The 20,712-nt window shown below is 55.0% G+C and overlaps 1 protein-coding gene across 1 annotated transcript in view; it reads left to right on the top strand.

Annotated features, from left to right (window-relative positions):
- Window positions 1–1,350: 1,350 nt before the first annotated feature.
- Window positions 1,351–20,712, top strand: part of Scn5a (sodium voltage-gated channel alpha subunit 5) — a 99,131-nt gene continuing 79,769 nt past the window's right edge. Inside the window, exons 1-2 of the mRNA XM_038322330.1 lie at window positions 1,351–1,467; window positions 18,542–18,868. Of these exons, the coding sequence (XP_038178258.1) occupies window positions 18,596–18,868 (273 nt within the window). The 5' untranslated portion in view covers window positions 1,351–1,467; window positions 18,542–18,595. The remainder of the gene's footprint in view (window positions 1,468–18,541; window positions 18,869–20,712) is intronic.

Raw genomic sequence — 20,712 nt, 5'->3', positions numbered from 1 at the left:
GGCCGGTGATGGCAGATTGATCTGGGGTCCATCAGTCAGACCCTCCTGACACCCCAACCCGTTCAGAGCCAGAGTCCTGTGTCCTGAACATCACTTTTTTATATGTCCTCCAGAAACTCCTGGAGACACCACTGGCCCACAGCCACCTCAAAATTCCTATAAAGAAGTTGCTAGACAAGGCATGATGGCACAAGCCTTTAATCTCCACACTTGGGAGGCTAAGATAGGCAAATCACTGTGAGTTCGAGGCCAGCTTGGTCCCTATCGCAAATTCCAAGCAAGCCAGAGATACCCAATGAGACCCTGTCTCAAAACAAAACAAACAAGCGGATGGTCCCAGCTTGCCTCTGGTGTGTATACATGTGTGTACCTCTGCACTCCTGTGACAGCCCTGGACAGTGCCGCCGCAAAGGGAGAGGGGCACTGTCCTTTGCAATGATCTATGGTAGTGACCTGATAGTTCCTTGTGGATCCGACTGGCTGTGCTTCAAGAGGGTGTGTGGAGGCTTCCGTGGGAGTCCTAGCGTTTGGTGATGTGTATTTGATACTGGGGCTGTCTGTGTATTTTGTTTCTGACCGCACCTGTGTGTCAGCGTGTCCACACAGATACCTACACGTTTCTGTACTGTCATTGTGTCTCTAGAAATGTGGTTCTAAGTGTCCCCATGTCAATGTGTAAGTGGATGTGTGTCTCTAAGTCACGAGGGTGTCATTAAGTTTGTCAGGATGTGTTCCTCAACCCAAGCATGTGTCATTGGTGTCTATGTCCATGTGCATAACTGTGTGTCGGTATCTGTATCCGTGTGCATGTATGTCAATATAGATATGTTTGTGTCACTATTCCAGCATGGGTGCCAGGTCATGCCCGTATCCACGTGGATAAATGGGATGTCTGGGGTAGGGTCCCCAAGGCAGCGAGGAGGGGCGTGTCTGTGTACTCTGGCTTGGGCGGCGTGTGTGCCAATGTTTGTCGGCGTGCGCCTGTCCAGGTCTGCGTGGGTGGCTCTCTGTGGCGAAGCGTCCGCAGGTCGGTGTGCGTCCGCGTGTCTGTCTGTCCGCGTCTGCGTGGGCGGCGGTCTCCGACAGGGCGCGCCCGGGATCAGGGGCGGTGGGCGTGCGCCCCGCCGGGGCTGGGTGGCTCTCCCCGTTGGCCGGGCGGGCGCAGCGCCACGTGCGGAGCCCCGGACGCGTCGCTCTGGGGCGGAGCCAGCCCGGGGCCCCGGAGCCCCAGGCCGAGCCCAGGCGGGGCCCGCCCCCGACCCCGCCCCCAGCCCGAGCCCGCGCCGCCCGCCGAGCCCGGGAGCCCGAGCCGAGCGGCGGAGCCGAGACGGCGGCAGCGCCCGTGGGATGCGGGGATCGCGCCCCCGGGGCCGCTGAACCTGCGCCCGTTGCCCCGAGCCTTGAGCCGAGCCGAGTCCGCGTCGCGCTGCAGCCGCCCACCCCGGGGCGCGGGTCGGGGACCAGCAGGTGAGCAAGCGCCCCCCATGTCCCGCAGCCCCCCGTACCCCTGTGTCCGCCGCCGCCCAACTTTCCTCCCCGATGGCCCGGAGCCGCCCGGCCGGGTCCCCAGCACCCGGCAGCCGCTGTCCCAGAGGGGGAGGGGCGGGAGAGGCGCAGGTGGCCCGGGCCGGGGGTTCCCTGGGGCGTCCCTGTTCGCCGCGGGTCTCCTCCCGTCCCCTCTCCTTCCGGGTTTCCCGTGCGCTGTCGAGGGCCGGGGGATGGGGAGCTTCGGCCCCGACTCCCGGGCCATCGCTGGCGCAGGCTCGCCGAGGGGCAGGGATTGGGACCCGGATTCCCGAGGCCGGAGACCCCAAGGTCAGAGCAGCCACAAGGCGCGCGGAGAATGTGCCTCTCGAGAGCTGAGGGTGAAAGGGCTGAGCGGACACCGGCCAGGACTAGGGAGCAGGCCGAGCGCTGGTTTTCCCTGGGCCCGGGAGCGTGGGGGGACCCGGCACCCGGGCTATGCTCTGGATTAGACGAAATCTCTGCACCCCAGGAAGGGATTTGTGCGCGCTATCGGGGGTCAGATCTACGAGTGTGCCCTGCCTCCGGGCGCTCCCACCATGCCGAGATCTCAGTGCCCTGTTGTCGCCTTGAAGCAGTCGCATCTCCTGTATCTGTAGGAGAGGGGACAGATGTCTGGACATGGAAATTCGGGAGAATTCTTCGTTCCCCTTGCTTTGACCTGGACAGACTCGCTCACCCTAACGGGAGAGGGAGGCAGCTCCGGACCTCTGTGTTATTTGACTGTCTTTGGAGGCGCCCTGAGAGGAAGTGGAGGTGCCTAGCATTGTCTGAGTATTGGTGGGGACAGCGATGTAGTGGGGACTGGTGGCAGTGGTGCTTATAATGCGGGAAATGCTAGGGATGAGGCCCTGGCTGGAGGCAGGCCTTCCAAACACCTGTTGGAGGGCAGCATACAACCACCAACCACAGAACTCACTCTGTCTCCTTAGCGACTTCAGTCTCCTTTGGCTATGAGACCAGCGTGGCCTTGGGGTCCTGAGCTGCCTCTTACAGCAGTGACCCCAAGCACCATGCAGAGAAGCACAGAACAGGAGCCCCCACGAACCCCAGACCTTCTGTAGACTCATTATCATTCAGAACTGAGGCCTGGGCCACATGGCGCCAAGCCCCTCTATCCTCCTTTCGACTCCCTAACTTGTCCCTATCCCCTCCCTGTTAGAAAATTGGGCAGATGCACATAAATACGGTCATACGCGGGAAGATGAGATGCAGGCGGGACACACTGCTGCCTCAGAAGCAAGGGAAATTAAGGGGCAGCTGGAACATGGGACACCAGTTCTTTGCTAAAATGCCTAAGGTTCTGAAAAGAGCCTCCGCTAACTTTCCAACTCATCCATCCCTCTCCACCGCAAGTACTAAGACCCAGGGAGGTCAAGGACTAATCCAAGGTCACACATAATAGTTGGACTGGGGAGGACACTAAGGGTAACAGGCCTTGGACTCTATTTCCTGGTGGCCACATTGGCCTAGAATTGACCAGAGAGGGTCTAAATAGACAGAGTAGTCCTGTATTCCCAGCATTTGGGAGGCAGAGACAGGCAGATCTCTGAGTTCGAGGCCAGTCTGGTCTACAAAGTGAGTTCCAGGACAGCCGTGGTTGTTATACAGAGAAACCCTGTCTCGAAAAAAGCAAACAAAACAGACACAGCAAAGAAAGAAAGAAGGGCGGCCCTCGGGTGCTAAGAAGCAGTTTTCAAAGCCCGAGGTGCCATGGGCAGCTGTCCTCTAGACTGCCTCGTCCCTGTATGTGGAGGTGACCACAACACCCCTGGACGCATTCCACAGTTGACTCACTTGGCATGAAGGAGGGAGCACCAGAGACAGCTGGGAATGGAGGAGTAGGGGAGGCTGGTGCCCAGGCAGTCCACCCAGAAGACACAGCCTGGAGCAGTGTCTCCTTCCCAGGAGGCTCATTCCTGTGAGTCCTTGAGGGGGCTTTTTGGTGTACAACGATACAGGTGTCGCCCGGAAACACAAAAGAGGTCGGGATTTTAGTTGAGAGTCAAGAGTCTTGTTCTAGCAGAGATAACCTCCACCTGGGTTTTGACGCATGAACGGGGGTTTTCCAGGTCGTTGACCAACCAATGCAAACACAGAGGGACAAAGCAGCCATTAGTTGAGTGATCTGATGGGTCCCGCGACGTGAGGAAGAGCCCAGGTCACAGTCACATACCGACAGGGGTGCTGGCAACCTCTGCTCAGGAATTGGGAATTTATCTAAAATGGTGAACAGGCCCTGAGGGCTTTCTGTAGACTAGACCACGCCAGGTACTCAGAGGGTGCATTTCCCAGTTATCCCCACATCAGCTCCAGAGGTGGGGACCACAGTCACAGCTGTGTCGTAGATGGCGAAGCTGAAGGCCTGGAAGGGATCAGCAGCTGGGTCAGTGACTTCTGTGCCACCTCCCCAGAGTAGACGGGGCCTGTGCCTCCTCCCCAGTGTTAGATGGGATCTGTGTCACCTCCCCAGTGTTAGATGGGGTCTGTGTCACCTCCCCAGTGTTAGATGGGGTCTGTGTCACCTCCCCAGTGTTAGATGGGGCCTGTGCCTTCTCCCCATTATAGACGGGGCCTGTGCCTCCTCCCCAGTGTAGACAGAACCTGTGCCTCCTCCCCAGAGTAGACGGGGCCTGTGCCACCTCCCCAGTGTTAGATGGGGCCTGTGCCTCCTCCCCATTATAGACGGGGCCTTTGCCTCCTCCCCAGTATAGACGGGGCCTGTGCCTCCTCCCCAGTGTAGACAGAACCTGTGCCACCTCCCCAGAGTAGATGGGGCCTGTGCCACCTCCCCAGTGTTAGATGGGGCCTGTGCCACCTCCCCAGTGTAGGCGGGGCCTGTGCCACCTCCCCAGTGTAGACGGGGCCTGTGCCTCCTCCCCAGTGTAGACAGGGCCTGTGCAAACTTAGGAAGTCCTTCAGCTGAGGAAGTGTCACCAGGCAGGCCACTGGTGACACTCTGGTGTCCTCCAGGGTGCCCAGAAGTGCCCACCCCTTATCCTGTATGCACAGTGGGGGACATAGGTGGGCAACAGTGACCTGAGCAATACCACATCATCTGGGCATTAGAGAAAAAGATCTAAGAAGGAAGCTTGCAGAAGGAGACCTGGGCTGGAGGTAGGCGCTCCAGAAGGGCGGCTGGACCCTGGAGTCAGGGCTGCTGGCCAGCCACCAGAACATCACTTGGAAAGCTTTACATAAAGACGTCCGCCCTGAAGCTCCACCCCCAGGCATGCTAATTCACTTGGTTCTGGGGTGGAGCAGGCAGCCGTCCTTCTGAAAACAGGTGATTCTGATGACATTAGAGAGCGAGGCTGGAGCCAGAAGCTCAGAGACACTGGACAGCCCAGGCAGGAGGGAGGCCAGGAGAGTAGCTGGCACTGACCCGAGGCAGAAAGGGCCACTCTCCCAGGAGAGGGAAATCCCCCATTTCTGCTGAGAGATTTTTAGAAGGTACCTTTGGCACCGTCCATGGACAGATGAGCAAGGCTGAATAATTTAGAAAGAATGCCCATTAGATTGAGCCGCAGCAAGGGTGCCGGTGACCTCGGCAAGAGAAACAGCACTCTGAGCCCACGGCCGTGCTGCCCTGTGTGATGGATTCTGCTGAGGGAACGGGTCAGGGATGCAAGCTGGTTCGGAGTGGGTTAAGCAGTGAGCAGGAGGGGATGGTGTAGGGAACATGGGCAGACAGCACTTCGAAGGGTCTGATGGTTGGAAGGGTAGGAGAGGGACAGGACCGCATGAGAGCTGGGGTCCGGTTTGGCGTTAGGCTAGGCAGTCCTGCGGTGCATGCCTGAGCAAGGGCTTATGGGGAACATCTCAGGTAAAGGACCAGAAGCCTCTGGGTCAGAACCGCACCTGTGAGGCCCACTCGTCACAGTTTTCTCACTGGGCCGGTCGGAGCCTGGAGAGGCTCCGCAAGCCTCTGCGAGAAAGGTGATGGCGGGAACCGATTCCTGCCTCAGCATGGAGAGTGGATCCTTTCTCTAGGGAAGAGAACTGTCTTGGGAGACAGGGGACAAGATGGCTTTGCCTCGAGCAGGTGTCCATGGTGACAGAATTTGAAGAAGAAGGACTGCAGCCAAAGCCCCTTGGCTAAACTACAAGGAGTCAGGGAGAGAGAAGAGAGGGCACAGATGGAGACTGGACATTTGGGGGTGCAGCAGGGCAGCTGTAGGAATGGCTTAAGTCTGATGGCCAGGCTTGTCTCACACAGAGTTCAGAGGCAGGGGTGTCAAGCCTGGAGGGTGGGGACATTCAGCATCTGTTTTGGGCCATGGTGGGTTCTAGGTATCTAAGACAGGCGTTATCCCTGCCCTGTGAAGTCTGAGTAACGGGGAGAGGGACTATGTCATGAAACACAGAGAATTGTTTTAGGTAGTGGTAAGTGCCATGGAAGGGTAGAACAGGACTCCTGACGAGAGATAGTGAGTCAGTATAGCCTCGCTGACCGGGGACCGTCTGAACGAGGCAACCGATCTAGGACCTGAAGAACAGGACAGATGTGGGGAGAGCGTACCAAAGAGGAAGCTGACTGTGCAAAGGCCCTGGGGTAGGAGCTCCATGAATGCACGCTGTGCCCGAGACACAGAGAAAGGGGTGGGGATGGAGAGACACGGAGCCTCTGTTCTAACCCCACCCCCTCCTACCCCCTCAGTGGACTGCCCCTTCTGTGTGCCTACACCACACTCCTTGGGCTGGTGCTGGCAGCAGTTCCTGGGAATGAAGCTATTTTTAGATACGGCTCTCCTCTCCTGTGGGCCTAGAACATACCGTGTCTTTTGAAGATGATCAATATGTGCTGGCACTATTTATAGAGACCCCATGTCAAGTCCTGGGGCCTGGGACCCCCCAGACTTTCTGGGGACAGGCATCACGGACATAGGATCTTAGATCTACTCCTCAGTTTCTTTCTACTGTCAAGGGATAGACAGGGGTACTGAGGAGCCTGGAGCCTCCCGACATCACCCCCAGGGCCAGAAAGACCTGCCCAGAACAAGCAGAAGGCAAACTTGGAATGGAGGTCCAGCCTCCCCTCTCCAGGGTTGATCAAACGGAAGCATTCCTGGAGGAGATGGGCCTGGAGCCTAGTGCTGGAGACTGCAGGGGAGGGCTGGGCTTGGGTCTGCTGCCTGTGGTCCGTCAGAGTCGTAGGTAGGCAGAGAGTGTTTATGTTCTAGGCTGAGTCCTTTTTCTCCTCGTCAGTGCCTTCTCTTTAAATCTCCCAGGAAGGCAGTGGAAAGTGGAGTCCCCCCAGGGGCATTTGCTGATGCCAGGGATGGAGCCTTTCTTACAATGTCTGTGTGGCCCTGGGTTGCTCTCTTGCCCACTCAGAGAACCCCGCATACTGAGTTCACAGTCCCTGGATCCAGGGACAGCACTGGCTATCCAAGGGTCTCAAGGTCACCAGAGACACAGGCAGGCCTTAGTCGGTCAGTGCCTAGGTCTCGAATGGTGCTTTCTGAACAGTGGCGGCTCATCTTGAACGGGGAAGGCAGAAAATGCCTCTCTGGCAGGTCTGGATTCTTAGAAGTCCTGGGAAGAGGAAGAAGCGGCTTTGGAGGTGGTTTTCAAAGAGATCATAGAGTAGGGAGAGGCAGCCCGACAGCTTAGGCAGGAGAGTGGTTTGCTGGCTGCACCTGAGGCAGCCTGGGTGAGAGAGCTGCCAGGGGTATCCTGCCATGGGAGGGACCAGCCTCAACAATCAGTCCTTGCTGCTTGGAATTGAAGCCCAGCCTCGTTGGTCCAGGCAGGGAACCCAGACAAACCCCTCTGGCTACCCAGCTAAGCAGAAGTCCAGCCCGTTCCTTTCCAAGACCTGGGGGTCACCAGTTGGCATGGAAGTGCAGGGAGGCTGAGGGACAGAGGCCTACCCACACAGCCAGAGACCTGAGCAGAAGGCACGGGCGCCCAGCGCCCACCCCAGCACTGCACTTGGGTCGGATGCAGCACAGACTGCCAGTTAAATAAAGCGACAGCTAGTTGCCAACAGCGCTGGAAACCCAGGGAAAGCCCCCACTCGCTCGCTGAGCCTGAGTGCCGATTAGATGTATAATTGCTGAGCTTCCGTTTCAGAATCTGTCCGAGGCGAGGAGACACAAATCCTCCTAAGGAGTCTCTGCAGCCTACCATCCCCAGAGAGAGCGGGCACCAGGCACCTTCCAGTCCTCGTCTCTCTGACGGAATTAAGGATTTGTGCCCACATGGGTCACTTCTAGCCCCTGTGCAGGGGAAGCTTAAAAGCGTACTCACCCACGAGAGCCAGCCTGCCTAAAAGAGCCATATGCATTTGTGATGTTCCAAATGACTCTACCTGGTAGGCAGTAAGCAGGGACAGAAGGGGGACTTTAGGGGACAAGGGCGATGTTTTCTGTCTAGTTGGGGTGGCATTTTACCCATGTGTGTGCAGTTGTCAACACTTATCTAACTGCACATACATGATGAGTGTGTTTGCTTGAGTTTAAAGTCTACTTCAGCTGAAAAGAGCATTAAGGAAGAGAGTCACATGTTTGGTTATAGTATTGTCCTGGACACCTTTGTGGCATTGATCATTGTCTCTGTGGGTTATTTCATCTCCCTCTGGGCAACAAGAGACCTCAGAAAGAGAGCCTCCCAGGTTTCCCGGAGGCACGTATAGCTCCTTTGATGCACACAGTAGGTGTCTCGGTTGCCATGGCACCCTGCGAAGCCTTTTTCATCTAAGGCATCAGAAAGGAGTTGGAAGGAACTGAACAGGAAGAGTTGGGATGCTGGTGGCCGTCTTCTTGTCTCACGTACTGTGAGGGTCTGTGGGAGCCGGAGCAGGGCCACTGTGCGGGGATGGATACCTGTTCAGAGTCTGGGGCACATGCACCCCTTTGTGACTGTCATGGGGTGTTAGATCATTCATGATCCTGCTCTGAGGACCCAAGGCTGGGCAGCAGTGGGCCCTTGGAGAAGAGAAGATGCTGCCTTTGCAGAGGCTGAGGAGGAAGGCTGGGCAGGGGCAAGGGTGCTGTGTTCACTGTACTGTAGTGTGTGTTCTCTGGGAATCCCGGGGCTTCCCCGTTCCCCTGACCAGGCATCTAGATACTGGTGGAAAGGAGGAGACATTGCCCCATGCTTGCCATGGAGGAGGGGGAAGAGAAAAAGGCAAAGTTAGGAGGGGAACTCTTGGTTTGTCTTTGGCAGGTGGGTGAAACCAAGTTAGGACCAGATAAGCTAGACCCCACTCCAGCCCCCAGCCCTGGACAGAGCCCTGTCCTGAAGAGGAGCCCTGTTCTGTCCCTGCCTGGGGCTTCACTTCTGCAGAGCTGAAGCTGATAGGATTTTCCTGTCGGCAGACTCAGCCTGGTGTTGGAATAAATGAGATGCAAATGTGTGTAAATTAGGGCATCCCCAGAAGCTGGGGTGGGCGTGTTCTCCTTGGGAGGAATGGGCGCGATTGGCCAGGACTTCCCCGAGATTTTTTTGGAGGTGGGGGGGGGGTTGCTCAAACTTGCCCTGTTCCTCTTTGTGTGTTGGACTAGGCAGGGTTAATGCCTCTGCAGCAGCCTCAAAGGAGAGGAGCCAGCAGGGAGCAGGTTAGCTGAGGCTGGGTGCAAGGACGTGTCAATGTGCCTTTGATCTGGGAACAGGGACCTCTGAATGCAGAGGCCATTGCACCAGCTGGCACCCCCATGGAGTCTTTGTCCAAGCAGTTAACCCAGAGAGCCGGGGCTGTACAGATAATTGCCTGGGCGGGCGGAATGGGGTGAACATGCTGTCGACCCCTCCCCCGTAGTCCCCCGTCCCCCATCACCCCAACCTGTGGCTTTAGCTTCCATGGCTGCCCATAACCACTGCCAAAGACCAGGAGGTCTACCAGGACAAGTTTTTTCAGTCCCTCCTGTGGCCCTCACCCCCACCTACAGAGGCCAGCCTGAGGCCTGATGCCAAAGCAGGTAGGGCCTTGTAGATTCTACTTGCTGAGCAATGTCCAACAGGATAGAACAGGAACCCTGAATGTCAGTCACAAGTTATTTAACACGTTTCTTTTGATCAGGTATTTTATCAAGTTAAGGATTATGCATTTAACTGTAATCAACATTAGAAATGATGAACAGACCGCTTGGCATTCTTTATCTCCTACTGAGCCTGCACAGGAGGGGGTGGTCACACGCGGCTTGTCTGGCTACTGTAGCCCTATCCTCAGTCCTTAGAGCCACACACAGTGAGTGAGTGGCTACTCTGTTGGACAGTGCCAGAGCTGACAGGAAAACTGCCAGAGAATCGCTTCTGTCAGTGGAAGAACCGGAGGCATCTACCCAGGTGTGAGCATAGGCCAGCCTCCTAGGGGTGAACCAGCGTCTTCGCACACACTCGGTCCAGATGGGTGTTTACATGCCAGCCATGTCCCTTCCTCGTGGTTCTGACCACAGAGGTAGGAGACAGAGCTTCCTAATCCCTGAACGTCAGGTTTCTCACCTAGAAAGAAAGAGGATAATACCCTCCCTCCTCCCTTCGTGGGCTTCTAGCAAAGATGAAATACCGTGATCCCAAACAGCACGTGCAGATATGAATGTGTGTGTGCATACACACACACAGAGAGAGAGAGAAAGAGAGAGAGAGAGAGAACCAGGCTCATAGAGAACATGAGACAATTCTGGCGTGGCCCTTAGCCCCATGTCCACCCCCAGAAAAGGGGCCAGAGTCATGGTGAGACAGCATTTACTCTGCATTCCTTCCTTCACCCAGCCAGTCCATTTGGCTCTGCTCTGCATTGAATGCCGTGGCCGAGGTATATGTGAAAATCAGTTCTCTGCCAGGTGATGTGGAGATTCAGGTAACCAGGGGCTTAGAAGGAAAGAGACAGACAGACAGACAGGCAGGCAGGCAGGCAGGCAGGCAGGCAGGCAGATAGGAAGGTCTGGTGTGGAAGGAGGCCCCCTGAGCTGGGTCTCCATGAGAACAATGAGGCAGTAACATGCTGTGTAACAGTGTTCCCAGCAACAGCGGGCCACACAGAGGACCACAGTCTCTGGAGATCCTGAAGGAGCTGAAAACACCTACCACCTCATGCTGCTGTAACCATCCTAACACCACAGTGCACTGCCGTGTGTGTGTTTGTGTGTGCATGTGTGTGTGTGCGTGTGTATGTGTTGCTGTGGAAGCAAACCTATATTGCAGGCATAAAGTATAGGTGCAGTTATGTATAGTGTGTGATACTTGGCAACAGTAAGCAACAATGTTACTAGCTTGTATGCTTTTAAGATTTTTTTAAAATTTTTCACTCATGCGTATAGGTGTGAGCCTGTGTGAAGTTATGGTCACACGTGCATGAGGAGCCCAGGGAGACCAGAAGAGGCCGTCATCAAATCCCCTAGAGCTGGAGTTAGAGACAGTTGTAAGCTACCCAACTTTGGTGCTAGGAACCAGACGTGGGTCCTCTGCAAGAACACACGGCACATGCCCTAAAGCACTGAACCGCCTCTGCAGCTGTGCTGTGTGCTCTGTGCTGCGCACTCCTGCTTAGGAATAGCAGGCTGCTGCCTCACTTGGTCCGTGTGTGTCTCTGCTCCATGTTGCACTGAGGCTGCACTGAGTTTAGGGGTGTTCTGTCCCAGGAGCTATCATGTGGTAGAGCAGCCCCTTAGCATGAGAAAGAAAGAAGGTGACCACGGCAAGTGACTGATTTGCTTCATCTGGGTATGTGTAAGTACACGCTGATGCTCACAGGACAGAACTGCCTAATGATGTCATTCTTATGGCTCCTCGGGATTAAATGACACATGGTTATGACAGCAAAGCCCACGATGGCAACAGCAGCTCGTGACCACTGCGTTTGTACAGTGGTTGAGACCTGGGAGAGGATCGGCAAGATACTCACACGTTAGGACGGCACTCTGAAATAGGAGAGCGCTCTCTCTCTCTCTCTCTCTCTCTCTCTCTCTCTCTCTCTCTCTCTCTCTCTCTCTCTCTCTCTCTCTCTCTGTGTGTGTGTGTGTGTGTGTGTGTATCTGTCTCTCTAATTTTTTGAGACATGGTCTCACTGTGTCACTATGTAGCCCTGGATATCCTGGAACTCCCTAGGTAGACCAGGCTATCCTCAAACTCACAAAGATCCTCCTGCCTCTCCTCCCCAAGTGCTGGGATTAAAGGCATGCACCCTATGTCCTGTCTCCAGGAAAGTTCCTAGCCCCACAGGGAACTGTTGACAGATGGCAAAACAGAGATTAACTCACCCTAGGACTTTTGGCAAGCAAATGACTGGGGTCCAAGTTCACCTGTGTGGGCTGACTTCCGAACCCAGTTATAATCACTTTCTTGTCCCATATAGGAACAGGAAATCTCTCTCAAGAGAGGGAATAGGGGAGAGGAGCCATGGAAGGGAAGAGATGGATATGGGGTCAGGGGTCTCTGGACATGGTCATTTCCTCATTACCAGTCTCTGCAAGCCTGGACAGGACAGTGCCCTTCAGGTCAACGTGGAACCCGTACTGTGGCATCCTTTCCCATCTGATCACCACCACTTGACTTGAGGACTGTCACCTGGGAAAGTATCCTCTGAAACCACTGTAGGGCTGTGCGCACAGTGGGCACCGAATGCCTGCTCGTTGAATCAATTAACAAAATGAGTGAGCTGAGGTATTAATTAGTATGTCCTCCTAAAGGAAGAATCAAAGTTGCCTGGTGCATGCATGGGCCACAAGGCTTGGGTGGGGGTCTGTCAAGGGGTGACACCCAGGGGGTAAGAGAACATCCCACTTGGCACACACCATCAACTTGAGTGGAAGACAAGAGACATGTTCCGGGGGTCACAAGTGCCCTGGCCTCCCTCTCTGTGGTGTGAGTCTCTGCTCTGAGGTTACTCTTTCCATAGACCTCTTCTTTAGCACCCAGGGGCAGGCAGAAGGGCAGTACCGGGGCCAGGGAAGATGGACCTGGGTAGGTTGGATGGGTGCCAGGGTGGTAGGTCATCCGCCCAGCGATCATGGGACTGCCAAGCAGGAAAAAGGAGCGCAGAGCTGAGGAAGCCGGTGGAGATTTCCTAGGAAGCCTGGGAGCCCCTTCCACAGAGGGCTGCGCATAAATTTACATGGCAAAGAATATTCTTTGCATGCTGGGTTCCAGAGACTCTGATTCCACAGCGACCAAAATGCCAGACATGACTCAGGCAGGAGGCTGAAGTGAGCCTGCTTTCAGGCTCTGGGACTGAAGTAGGCAGGGAGGGGCTGCACGGAGCTAGACAACACCAGAGCTCCTCACTCCTCACTGGGACTGAAGTAGGCAGGGAGGGGCTGCACGGAGCTAGACAACAAGAGGGCTCCTCACTCTGTGGCGGGCATCCTGTGAGTTCACTGCCAGAGCCAGAAAAGTCCTGTGCAGACTGGGACAGGCAACCCAACATTGGTCCCCTAACCTTAGGACAGGGGACAATACCCACATCTACATTCTAGGTTGTGTTCGTTTCAGTGACATCTTCGGCCACTGGCATGAGCCTCAGGAAGGCCTGTGCAGTGGGTGTTTACCCCACCAAGCAGCCATGGTGTTCACACACCCGCCACCGTATCTCCCCCCTCCTGTCCCACAGGTTAGAGTAGAATCCTTTCCCTGCCCTAAATTGAGACATCCAGGCCAACTGGCGTAAACAGATTTATCCCCAAAGACTGTTAGTGCTCAGAGACGTCTAGAAGGGAAAAGAGCCAGCTGTGGGTGGCAGAGGGGGACACAGGCAGTGCTTGGGAATGGCTGTCACAGACTGGGAAGGAGTGTGGCCATGTGAGGACTCAGTCAGTGCAGTGGTTACTACGCCTGTCGCGGTGATAAATGCCAAACAAAAAAGAGTCCGAGGAAGGAAGGGGTTGTTTTGGCTCACGGTTCAAGGGGATGAAGCCCATTATAGAGGGGAAGACATGGCAGCATAAACAAGGTCACTGGTCACATTGCTTCCGCAGTCAGGAAACAGAGAAAAGCCCTGGTGTTGAGCACACCTTTCTCTGTTTACTTCATCCCATGATGCCGCCGGCATGCAGGGTGGGTCTTCCCACCCTGGTGGACTCAGTCTAGAGAATCCCTCATGAGTATGCTCAGAGACATGTCTCCTAGGTGATTCTGAACGCTGTCAAGTTGGCGCTATTAACGTTAAGTCCCAGCGATCCAAGTGGTAGTTAGGAGCCTGCCCTGGGTTGTTGCAAATGGAGGAGAAACCATTGAGTGAAGGTGGAGGGCATATGACCAGAAAGGGTGCCAGTATTAGCTAGTCTGAAGGAGGCCAAACCATTTGCTCCCACTAACTCCACAGCTGGAGGGACACGGGGAGACATGTGCCCTGTGATCTGATGTGGAGGGATGTGTTAGGATGGAGCAGACTCCCAAGAGTCCTGCCAGGACAGGACGGTGCCCCGGGCAGAGCGGTCAGCTACTACCCAGTCTCCAGAGCAGCTGGAGGGCCAGCGGGAGAGAGGCACCAACACAGGGAAAGCTGCCTGGAGCAGGGGAGTAGCCTGCGGACCTGGCCTGCTGTGCACCTGCCACAGCCTCCAGCTTCGGGAGCTGGTTGCTCAACTGTGTTTCCTTCCTGCCTTCCACAGCCACAGATGCCCCCACACCCTTGGCATGCTCAGACCATTCTGGAGCCCACCTCACCCTGGCAGCCTGTAATCCTGCAGCTGGGCTACACCAGGCAGAGCAGGGTGTAGGCTCTGAGCTGCTGAAGGGAGGGCGGGGCCAGGGCCAGGGCCAGGTGCAGGCAGTAGAACAAGAGAGAAAGCCGATCCAGCCCGCCCGCCCGCCTGCCTGCCCATCAGGAGTAGCCCAGACACAAAGGCCACTCTTGGCAGGTTTACTTTGGAACCTGAGGCTGCCCCACTGCTGAGAGGCAGCGAAGCTTCATCTGGAATCTAGTTTCAGACAGTCCTCTGATGTCAGGGCCTCCCTAGGGTGTGGGTGCTAACCCTCCTTGGGACCCAAAACCCTTGGGGTGGAGGGGGCAAGGAGGTATGGTAGTGCTTGGACACCCAACTTACTGTCCTCTGACCTCAGGCTGTTCTTGAAGTTTCATGGCTCCCCAAAAACGCTGTCTCTCACTCTTGAACCCAGTAGGACTCCTAATGGAATCTGTCAGGTTCCAGGGCAGGGCAAGCTAGGGTCCCCAGGCTAAGCTTCTCTCTTGAAGGGCTCAGGGATGCCCCAAAGTCCCAGTGAGCCAGGGAGAGGCTAACACCCACCATGGTGGATCATGGGAAAGGCATCAAAGAACTCCAGAAAGCACTCAGAGGGTCCTCTTGCCCACATCCAAGGATGGACACCAGGGTAGGTCAGTACTAACCAAGGACTGAGCTGTAGTCTTGGATTTCTCTGCCCACAGAGAGAGGCTCAGCTTGGAATCACAGTTCTCAAGACAAAATAATAGTATTAAACGGGAAATTCTTGATATGGAAAAAAGCTGTTGGGACACTTCAAACTGATTTTTAGTAGTGTGTGGGCCTCACTAATGATTCACATGGGAGCAAGTAGGAGTTGGAAGTGCTGTGACGTTGAAATTGCGGGCAATAATAATATCTGAGGTACCCACAGCCGCCGTGATGGGACAGGGTTGTGATACCAAGTCTTTGGGTCTACCTTCATAGATAAAGAAAATATTTCAGGGGCTAGAGAGATGGCTCAGCGGTTAAGAGCATTGCCTGCTCTTCCAAAGATCCTGAGTTCAATTCCCAGCAACCACATGGTGGCTCAGAACCATCTGTAATGAGGTCTGGTGCCCTCTTTCCTGCAGACAAAATATTGTATACATAATAAATAAATTAATAATTTTTTTAAAAAGAAAATATTTCATTGAGTTCACGAGGATATGCCGTCCCTCCTTCCCCCAAAGCTTTTCCCCGTCCCTCCAAGAACCCCAGAACTCTATGAAGAGACAGAACTCACCCACGTCCTTAGTCCTTAGTCAGGGAGTGAGTAGCTGCCCTTGATGCTGCTGTCTGGAGGGTCACATGAGAGGGGTGGTGGGCTGGTTCTCCATCTGGGTGCTGTTACCACAGAGGTTCAGCGTGTGAGAATGCACCCACCTGTGCGCTCCCTGGCATCTGTTCGTGTGAATCCTGGATTTCAATACAAATTGTCAGTATCCTTCACTGAGGCAGATGCAGGTGCAGGTGTGGGCTTGCATACACACGCTTCTGCCAGCGTGTGCACATCCCTGGGCCTCCACGTGTCTCCAGCACCCTTGCAGGCGTGTGGACACAGATGGATACCGTGATCCGGAGGACACTATTTTTAGCAGATAATCCCAAGCTAAGGGGTGGCTTCCCAGTTTACAGAAGGAGCAATTGCTCACCGTGGAGAGGGCTGCCCCACTGTCCTCCCAGCGAGGCTCTTTGTTTCTAACATGAAATGAATAACGACTTTATTGTTTTTGCAAGCTCATCATAGTGGATTCTGGCAATGGGGGAAGGTGCAAAGGAAGTTTAGAATGACCCAAATTCTCCTCAACGAGGGGGAAGAAAAAAAATCGCCATTCATGTTTGGCGATAAGTGCTGTAGGCTGAGCCTTCTGCTCGGTTAGAGGTGGAGGCTAGGCAGGGAGAGGCTCTTAGGAAGTGGGGACCTACTCTCTCACCTGCTATTTTTAACAGAGATGGTCCTTTAACTTCACGTGAATCAAACAAGAAGCTGCAGACAGACCAAGGAGCGGTAAAAGGAACCTCTGCCTTCTGCTTCTGCCACACTTGTTTCGTGCTGTGCCTGCCCAGGGTCCACACACATGCTTGCACTCGTGCACGTGCCCGCGCATGCACACTCACAGATGCACTCTCTCACTCACTCGCTCTGTGTGTGTGTGTGTGTGTGTGTGTGTGTGTCCTAGTGCAGAGGCCAAAGGTCAACTTGGGGTGTCATTCCTCAGGAGGCGTCCAACTTGTTTTCTGAGCTGGGTTTCTCTCTCTAGGACCTGGGCTAGGTTGATAGCCCAGCCAACTCCAGGGTCTTCCTGTCTATGATTTCCTGGCACTAAAATCACAGGCAAATACTATCGAACCCAGCTTTTCATGGGGATACTGAGATCTTCAAGCCTTTACGGCAAACACTTTACCAACTAAGCCATCTCCCCAGTCCCTAGGTGTGCCCTCTCCATGATTTTTAATTTTATTACATTTATATTCTCATGTATGCTCTCCCTGGCTCCTACCCCCTCCTCCCTCCCTCCTTCCCTCTTCTTCTCCTTCTTCCCCCTCTCATGTGTGCCTTTGTTGCTGCAACAAACATGGAGGACAAAGAATGACCACCAGGCATCAACTCTCTGTTTCCCCTAATCTTGTGGGGATCCAAGGATTGAACTCAGGTCATCAGGCTTGGCAGCGAGGACCTTTACCCTCTGAACCATCTCAACAGCTCTCGAGGTGCCCTTTGAGGCTGTGTTGCATTTGCTCATGTTTAAATACCTGCAGTCCAAGGTGCTCACCAGTTTGCCACCTGGTTGAATACCTGCAGTCCAAGGTGCTCAGGACACCCTGGGTCCTTGTTGGCCATGTGCTGGGGTGGGTGCCACAGCAGCTTATAGGGGTCATTCATGACGTGGTCCACAGGAGCGAGATCAGGGCAAAGCCCTTGGCTGACAGGAAGGGAGAGTGTCCCTGGCAGCGATCTCCAGCAGGTGTCCAGACTGCCTTCTTGAGCTGGTGCCCAGCCATTCCCGGGTTTGATGTGGCAATTAGCAGTGCAGCCCCCTGGCGTGGTGTCATAGTCAGGAGCCCTCTGGCCACATCCTGTTTTGGTGAGGCAGTCAGGAGTGCATTCTTCTGCCTTGCTGTCATAGACAGAGTGTGTTTGCACCAGGTTCTGAATCTTTCGAGGCCACCGGGGGCCACATTCTCCCGGTTTGACGTCACACGCATGTGCCTGTTGGATGTCCTCTGCAGTAGTGGTCACTGTCTTCCGGTGCTGCTGTCCCCTGGGGACTGGCATTTGTTTGTCCGCTCTTGTGGGGGAAGAGGTGACAGTGTGGCGGGCCAGAGGCACACCCGTCACATTTCCCATCTTTAGAATCGGCCTAGTTAATGATGGGGCTGCCCCCAAGGGATTCCCATGAGCTGCTCATCAGAGGTCTGCATGGCTCTGCACACCGGAGTGCCAACATGTGGATGCCACCTCCTCAGTTTCAGAAACTGAAACCCAGCTGTTTCTGAAAACCCACAGGTTTTCCTGGGTCCCTTGGGGCAAAGGCTGATGCCCCCTCAATTGCTGCCTCCTGTGCCCAGGTCTCATGTGAAGGCATGGGGACTGGGAACTGGACACCACTTAGTCTGGGAGTATTCCCTGGAGAGGAGGAAGAGGTCCTAGTCCCATCCAGGGCCAACTCCTGGTATATATGCATGTTTCACCTTTCATGGGGGAGCAGAAGACCCATTCTGTCAGGATCTGGGATAGAACAAATGGCCTCTCTGTCCATCCCTGTTCAAAAGGGGGAGGTGCTGTAGGAACTCCTTCGGCCAATGATCTTTGGGATGCTAGCCCACTTTGGGCGTGGTCTCTTGTGCTATAAATGCGGACATAGGGGTGTGCGTGAGCCCCTTGGCTGCTGGGTTGAGTTCGGTTTCCCCATGCACGCCGAGGACTGCGGATCTCTACTCTTTCTGTGAGTTTGTCCCCAAATAAATAAATCTTTTAATTTATACTCCATTCGGGGCTAGTGTGGAACTGTTTTATATCGCAACACCTGGGAGCCAGTTGGGGATGGACGTGTCTTAAAAGAGCACAGACGGAATGTTGTCGTTGGTACAGAGTGGGCAGGGTAAAACTGACACGATGACACACTTTCCCTTGGCCACTGGTGTTCAGACCCACGCACTGGGGCAGGAGTGGAGAAGCCACACCGCCAGAGAGACCTTGGGTATTTACCCCCGGTCACTGTCAATCATGTGTGGCCTGTTCAGCGATTGGCAACTGGGGACACTTGTACCCACTGGCAAATTGTGTCCTTTCTTGCTCCAGCATAGCTGACTGACCACCCTGCCTTCTGCTTGTGGCACCCCATCACGCATATGTCTGTGTCTTCCAGCGTCCCCCCAGGCAGCCTGAGGAGAGCCTGTGCCTCCAGAAGCAGGATGAGAAGATGGCAAACTTCCTGTTACCTCGGGGCACCAGCAGCTTCCGTAGGTTCACCCGGGAGTCCCTGGCGGCCATTGAGAAGCGCATGGCGGAAAAGCAGGCCCGAGGTTCGGCCACATCACAGGAGAGTCGTGAGGGCTTGCCAGAGGAGGAGGCTCCCCGGCCCCAGCTGGACCTGCAGGCCTCCAAAAAGCTTCCAGATCTCTATGGCAACCCACCCCGAGAACTCATTGGGGAGCCCCTGGAAGACCTGGACCCTTTCTACAGTACCCAGAAGGTGACTGCCATCCCCCAACATCCTCCTCACCTGTCTAGGTAGCTCCCAGAAGGGCAGCGGCAGATGGGGTTCTGCTTATGAGGAGTTCTGTGTGGGGCCAGCTCCCCTGGGCTTTGGGGGAGTGACTTACCACTGATCTGTATTCCAGTCACCTTAATTTTGGAGTTCTGGGGTAAAGACATAAATAATGATGTTTGTATCCTAAGTTGAGGGGTGGACCACTAAACTCTTGCCTTCTTGTGTAGTGCTTTGGTAGACACCTCTAGGGGATTCCTCCCTGTTCCCAAGTGTGGGCACTTGGAAGGAAGCCCTGAGTGGTCTCCCTCCTAAATAAAAGCAGCATGCGCTCCTCCCTCCCTCTGGTAGCTCAGAGAATTAGCCAATATCATCATCAGAGCCAGCTGTCTCAAGCTGAGCCACAGCGGTAGTCTCCTGGGCCTTGTGGGGAAGACTGGTTCTGTCATTCTTGCTCCTGGAGAGATGGACGGAATGTTGTTTCTCCACAAGGGCCTGACCTGGCCTCCTCTTCAGACCACGGGTCACCGTCTTGCACCAAACAAGGTGACAGGCATACAGAGATCCTACAGAGGCATAGGATCCCAACTCAACTGTCCACACTGCTGGATCTAATTGTAGGGATTGGTAGTGGGATGGCCTTTCCTGAAGGCCAGGCACCAGAGACCAAGGAGGCTGCTGGGTTACTGTGCTCAGCTCCAAGCTAAGGTCAGAGCAACCCCTGTGGGGCCAGAAAGGGAATTGTAGTCAGTGTGAGGATCTATGTAATGTGTGTCAGTGTGTCGGTCGCTGTGGTTTGAGACAGTGTTTGGGAGACCAAGCCTGTGTGTGCATGTCTGTGTGTATGTACACACGCACAGCTTCATGTGTAATCAGCTGTGGATGGGAAGAGGCCCACACGCTCTCAATCTACAAGTCAGAAAAGCTGACCTCCTCTGAGGCTTCCGGAACTCGCTGGTTCAAGTGACTGGAGCAGGGTCAGGGTTGGGCGTGAGTGTGACCGTTATTAGGCCAGAAGGTGGAATCTAGGTGAGTGAGTGGGTAAACTTCGGCCATGGTCGGTCAGAGCTGACAGAAGAAGTGGGATTGGGCTTAGGGACATGGACGAGAGAGAGTCTAGGTCCCTGTGAGAGGAGCAGAAAGCCGGTTGGAGTCAGATGAGCCTAAGGATGGAGTCCAGGCTGGGTGGGCTTCGAGCCTCTAAGCCCCACCCCTCCAGCAGCCCATGTGGGCGGAGCCAAGGAATGTTTGATCAGAGATTGCCTAGTGCCCCAGACTCCATCCTGTGCCCCTTGCTGACCCTGACTGAGGGAGGCACCCCCGTGGAACTTCTGGCTCTAATCTGTCTGTTTACCTTGTCCTGCTAGCCCAAATTTTAATGTTTATAGAGCTTCGTCCCATCCACTCAGCCCACGAAGGTGAGCCATCTCTGATCTCTGCTGCTTCTGGCATGCTGGCTGCCTTTGGCTTCTACTCAGCAGGCTCTCCCGGCTGCCCCCGCCCTGTTATGCCAGATAGGCACATACCTTCTAGAGACCTCCAAGCCCAGGCCACCCTAGGCTGCTCACAACCCTCCAAGAGAAAGACACTAGGTTGTGCGCCAGAAGGAGGTTGACCTTTGGCTGACCTCAGGCAGACTGGGTCCCAGGGAAAGCCTGGATGACTCCAGCTTTCTTTTCCCTCCCCACCGGTATGTCTGTGCTGGCCTGGCTTTAAGCGGGCCTTCTCTGCTGAAGTTCCATGCAGTGTGGGAGAAAGGGAGGGAGGAAGCCTCCCTGGGTCTTTCAGGCTTCTGCTGCAGAAGCGGCTGGCATGGAACAGAGGAATCA

This window comes from Arvicola amphibius, chromosome 3 (assembly GCF_903992535.2).
Source record: "Arvicola amphibius chromosome 3, mArvAmp1.2, whole genome shotgun sequence".
Classification (NCBI taxonomy): domain Eukaryota; kingdom Metazoa; phylum Chordata; class Mammalia; order Rodentia; family Cricetidae; genus Arvicola; species Arvicola amphibius.
This window is presented reverse-complemented; position numbering and strand designations above follow the sequence as displayed.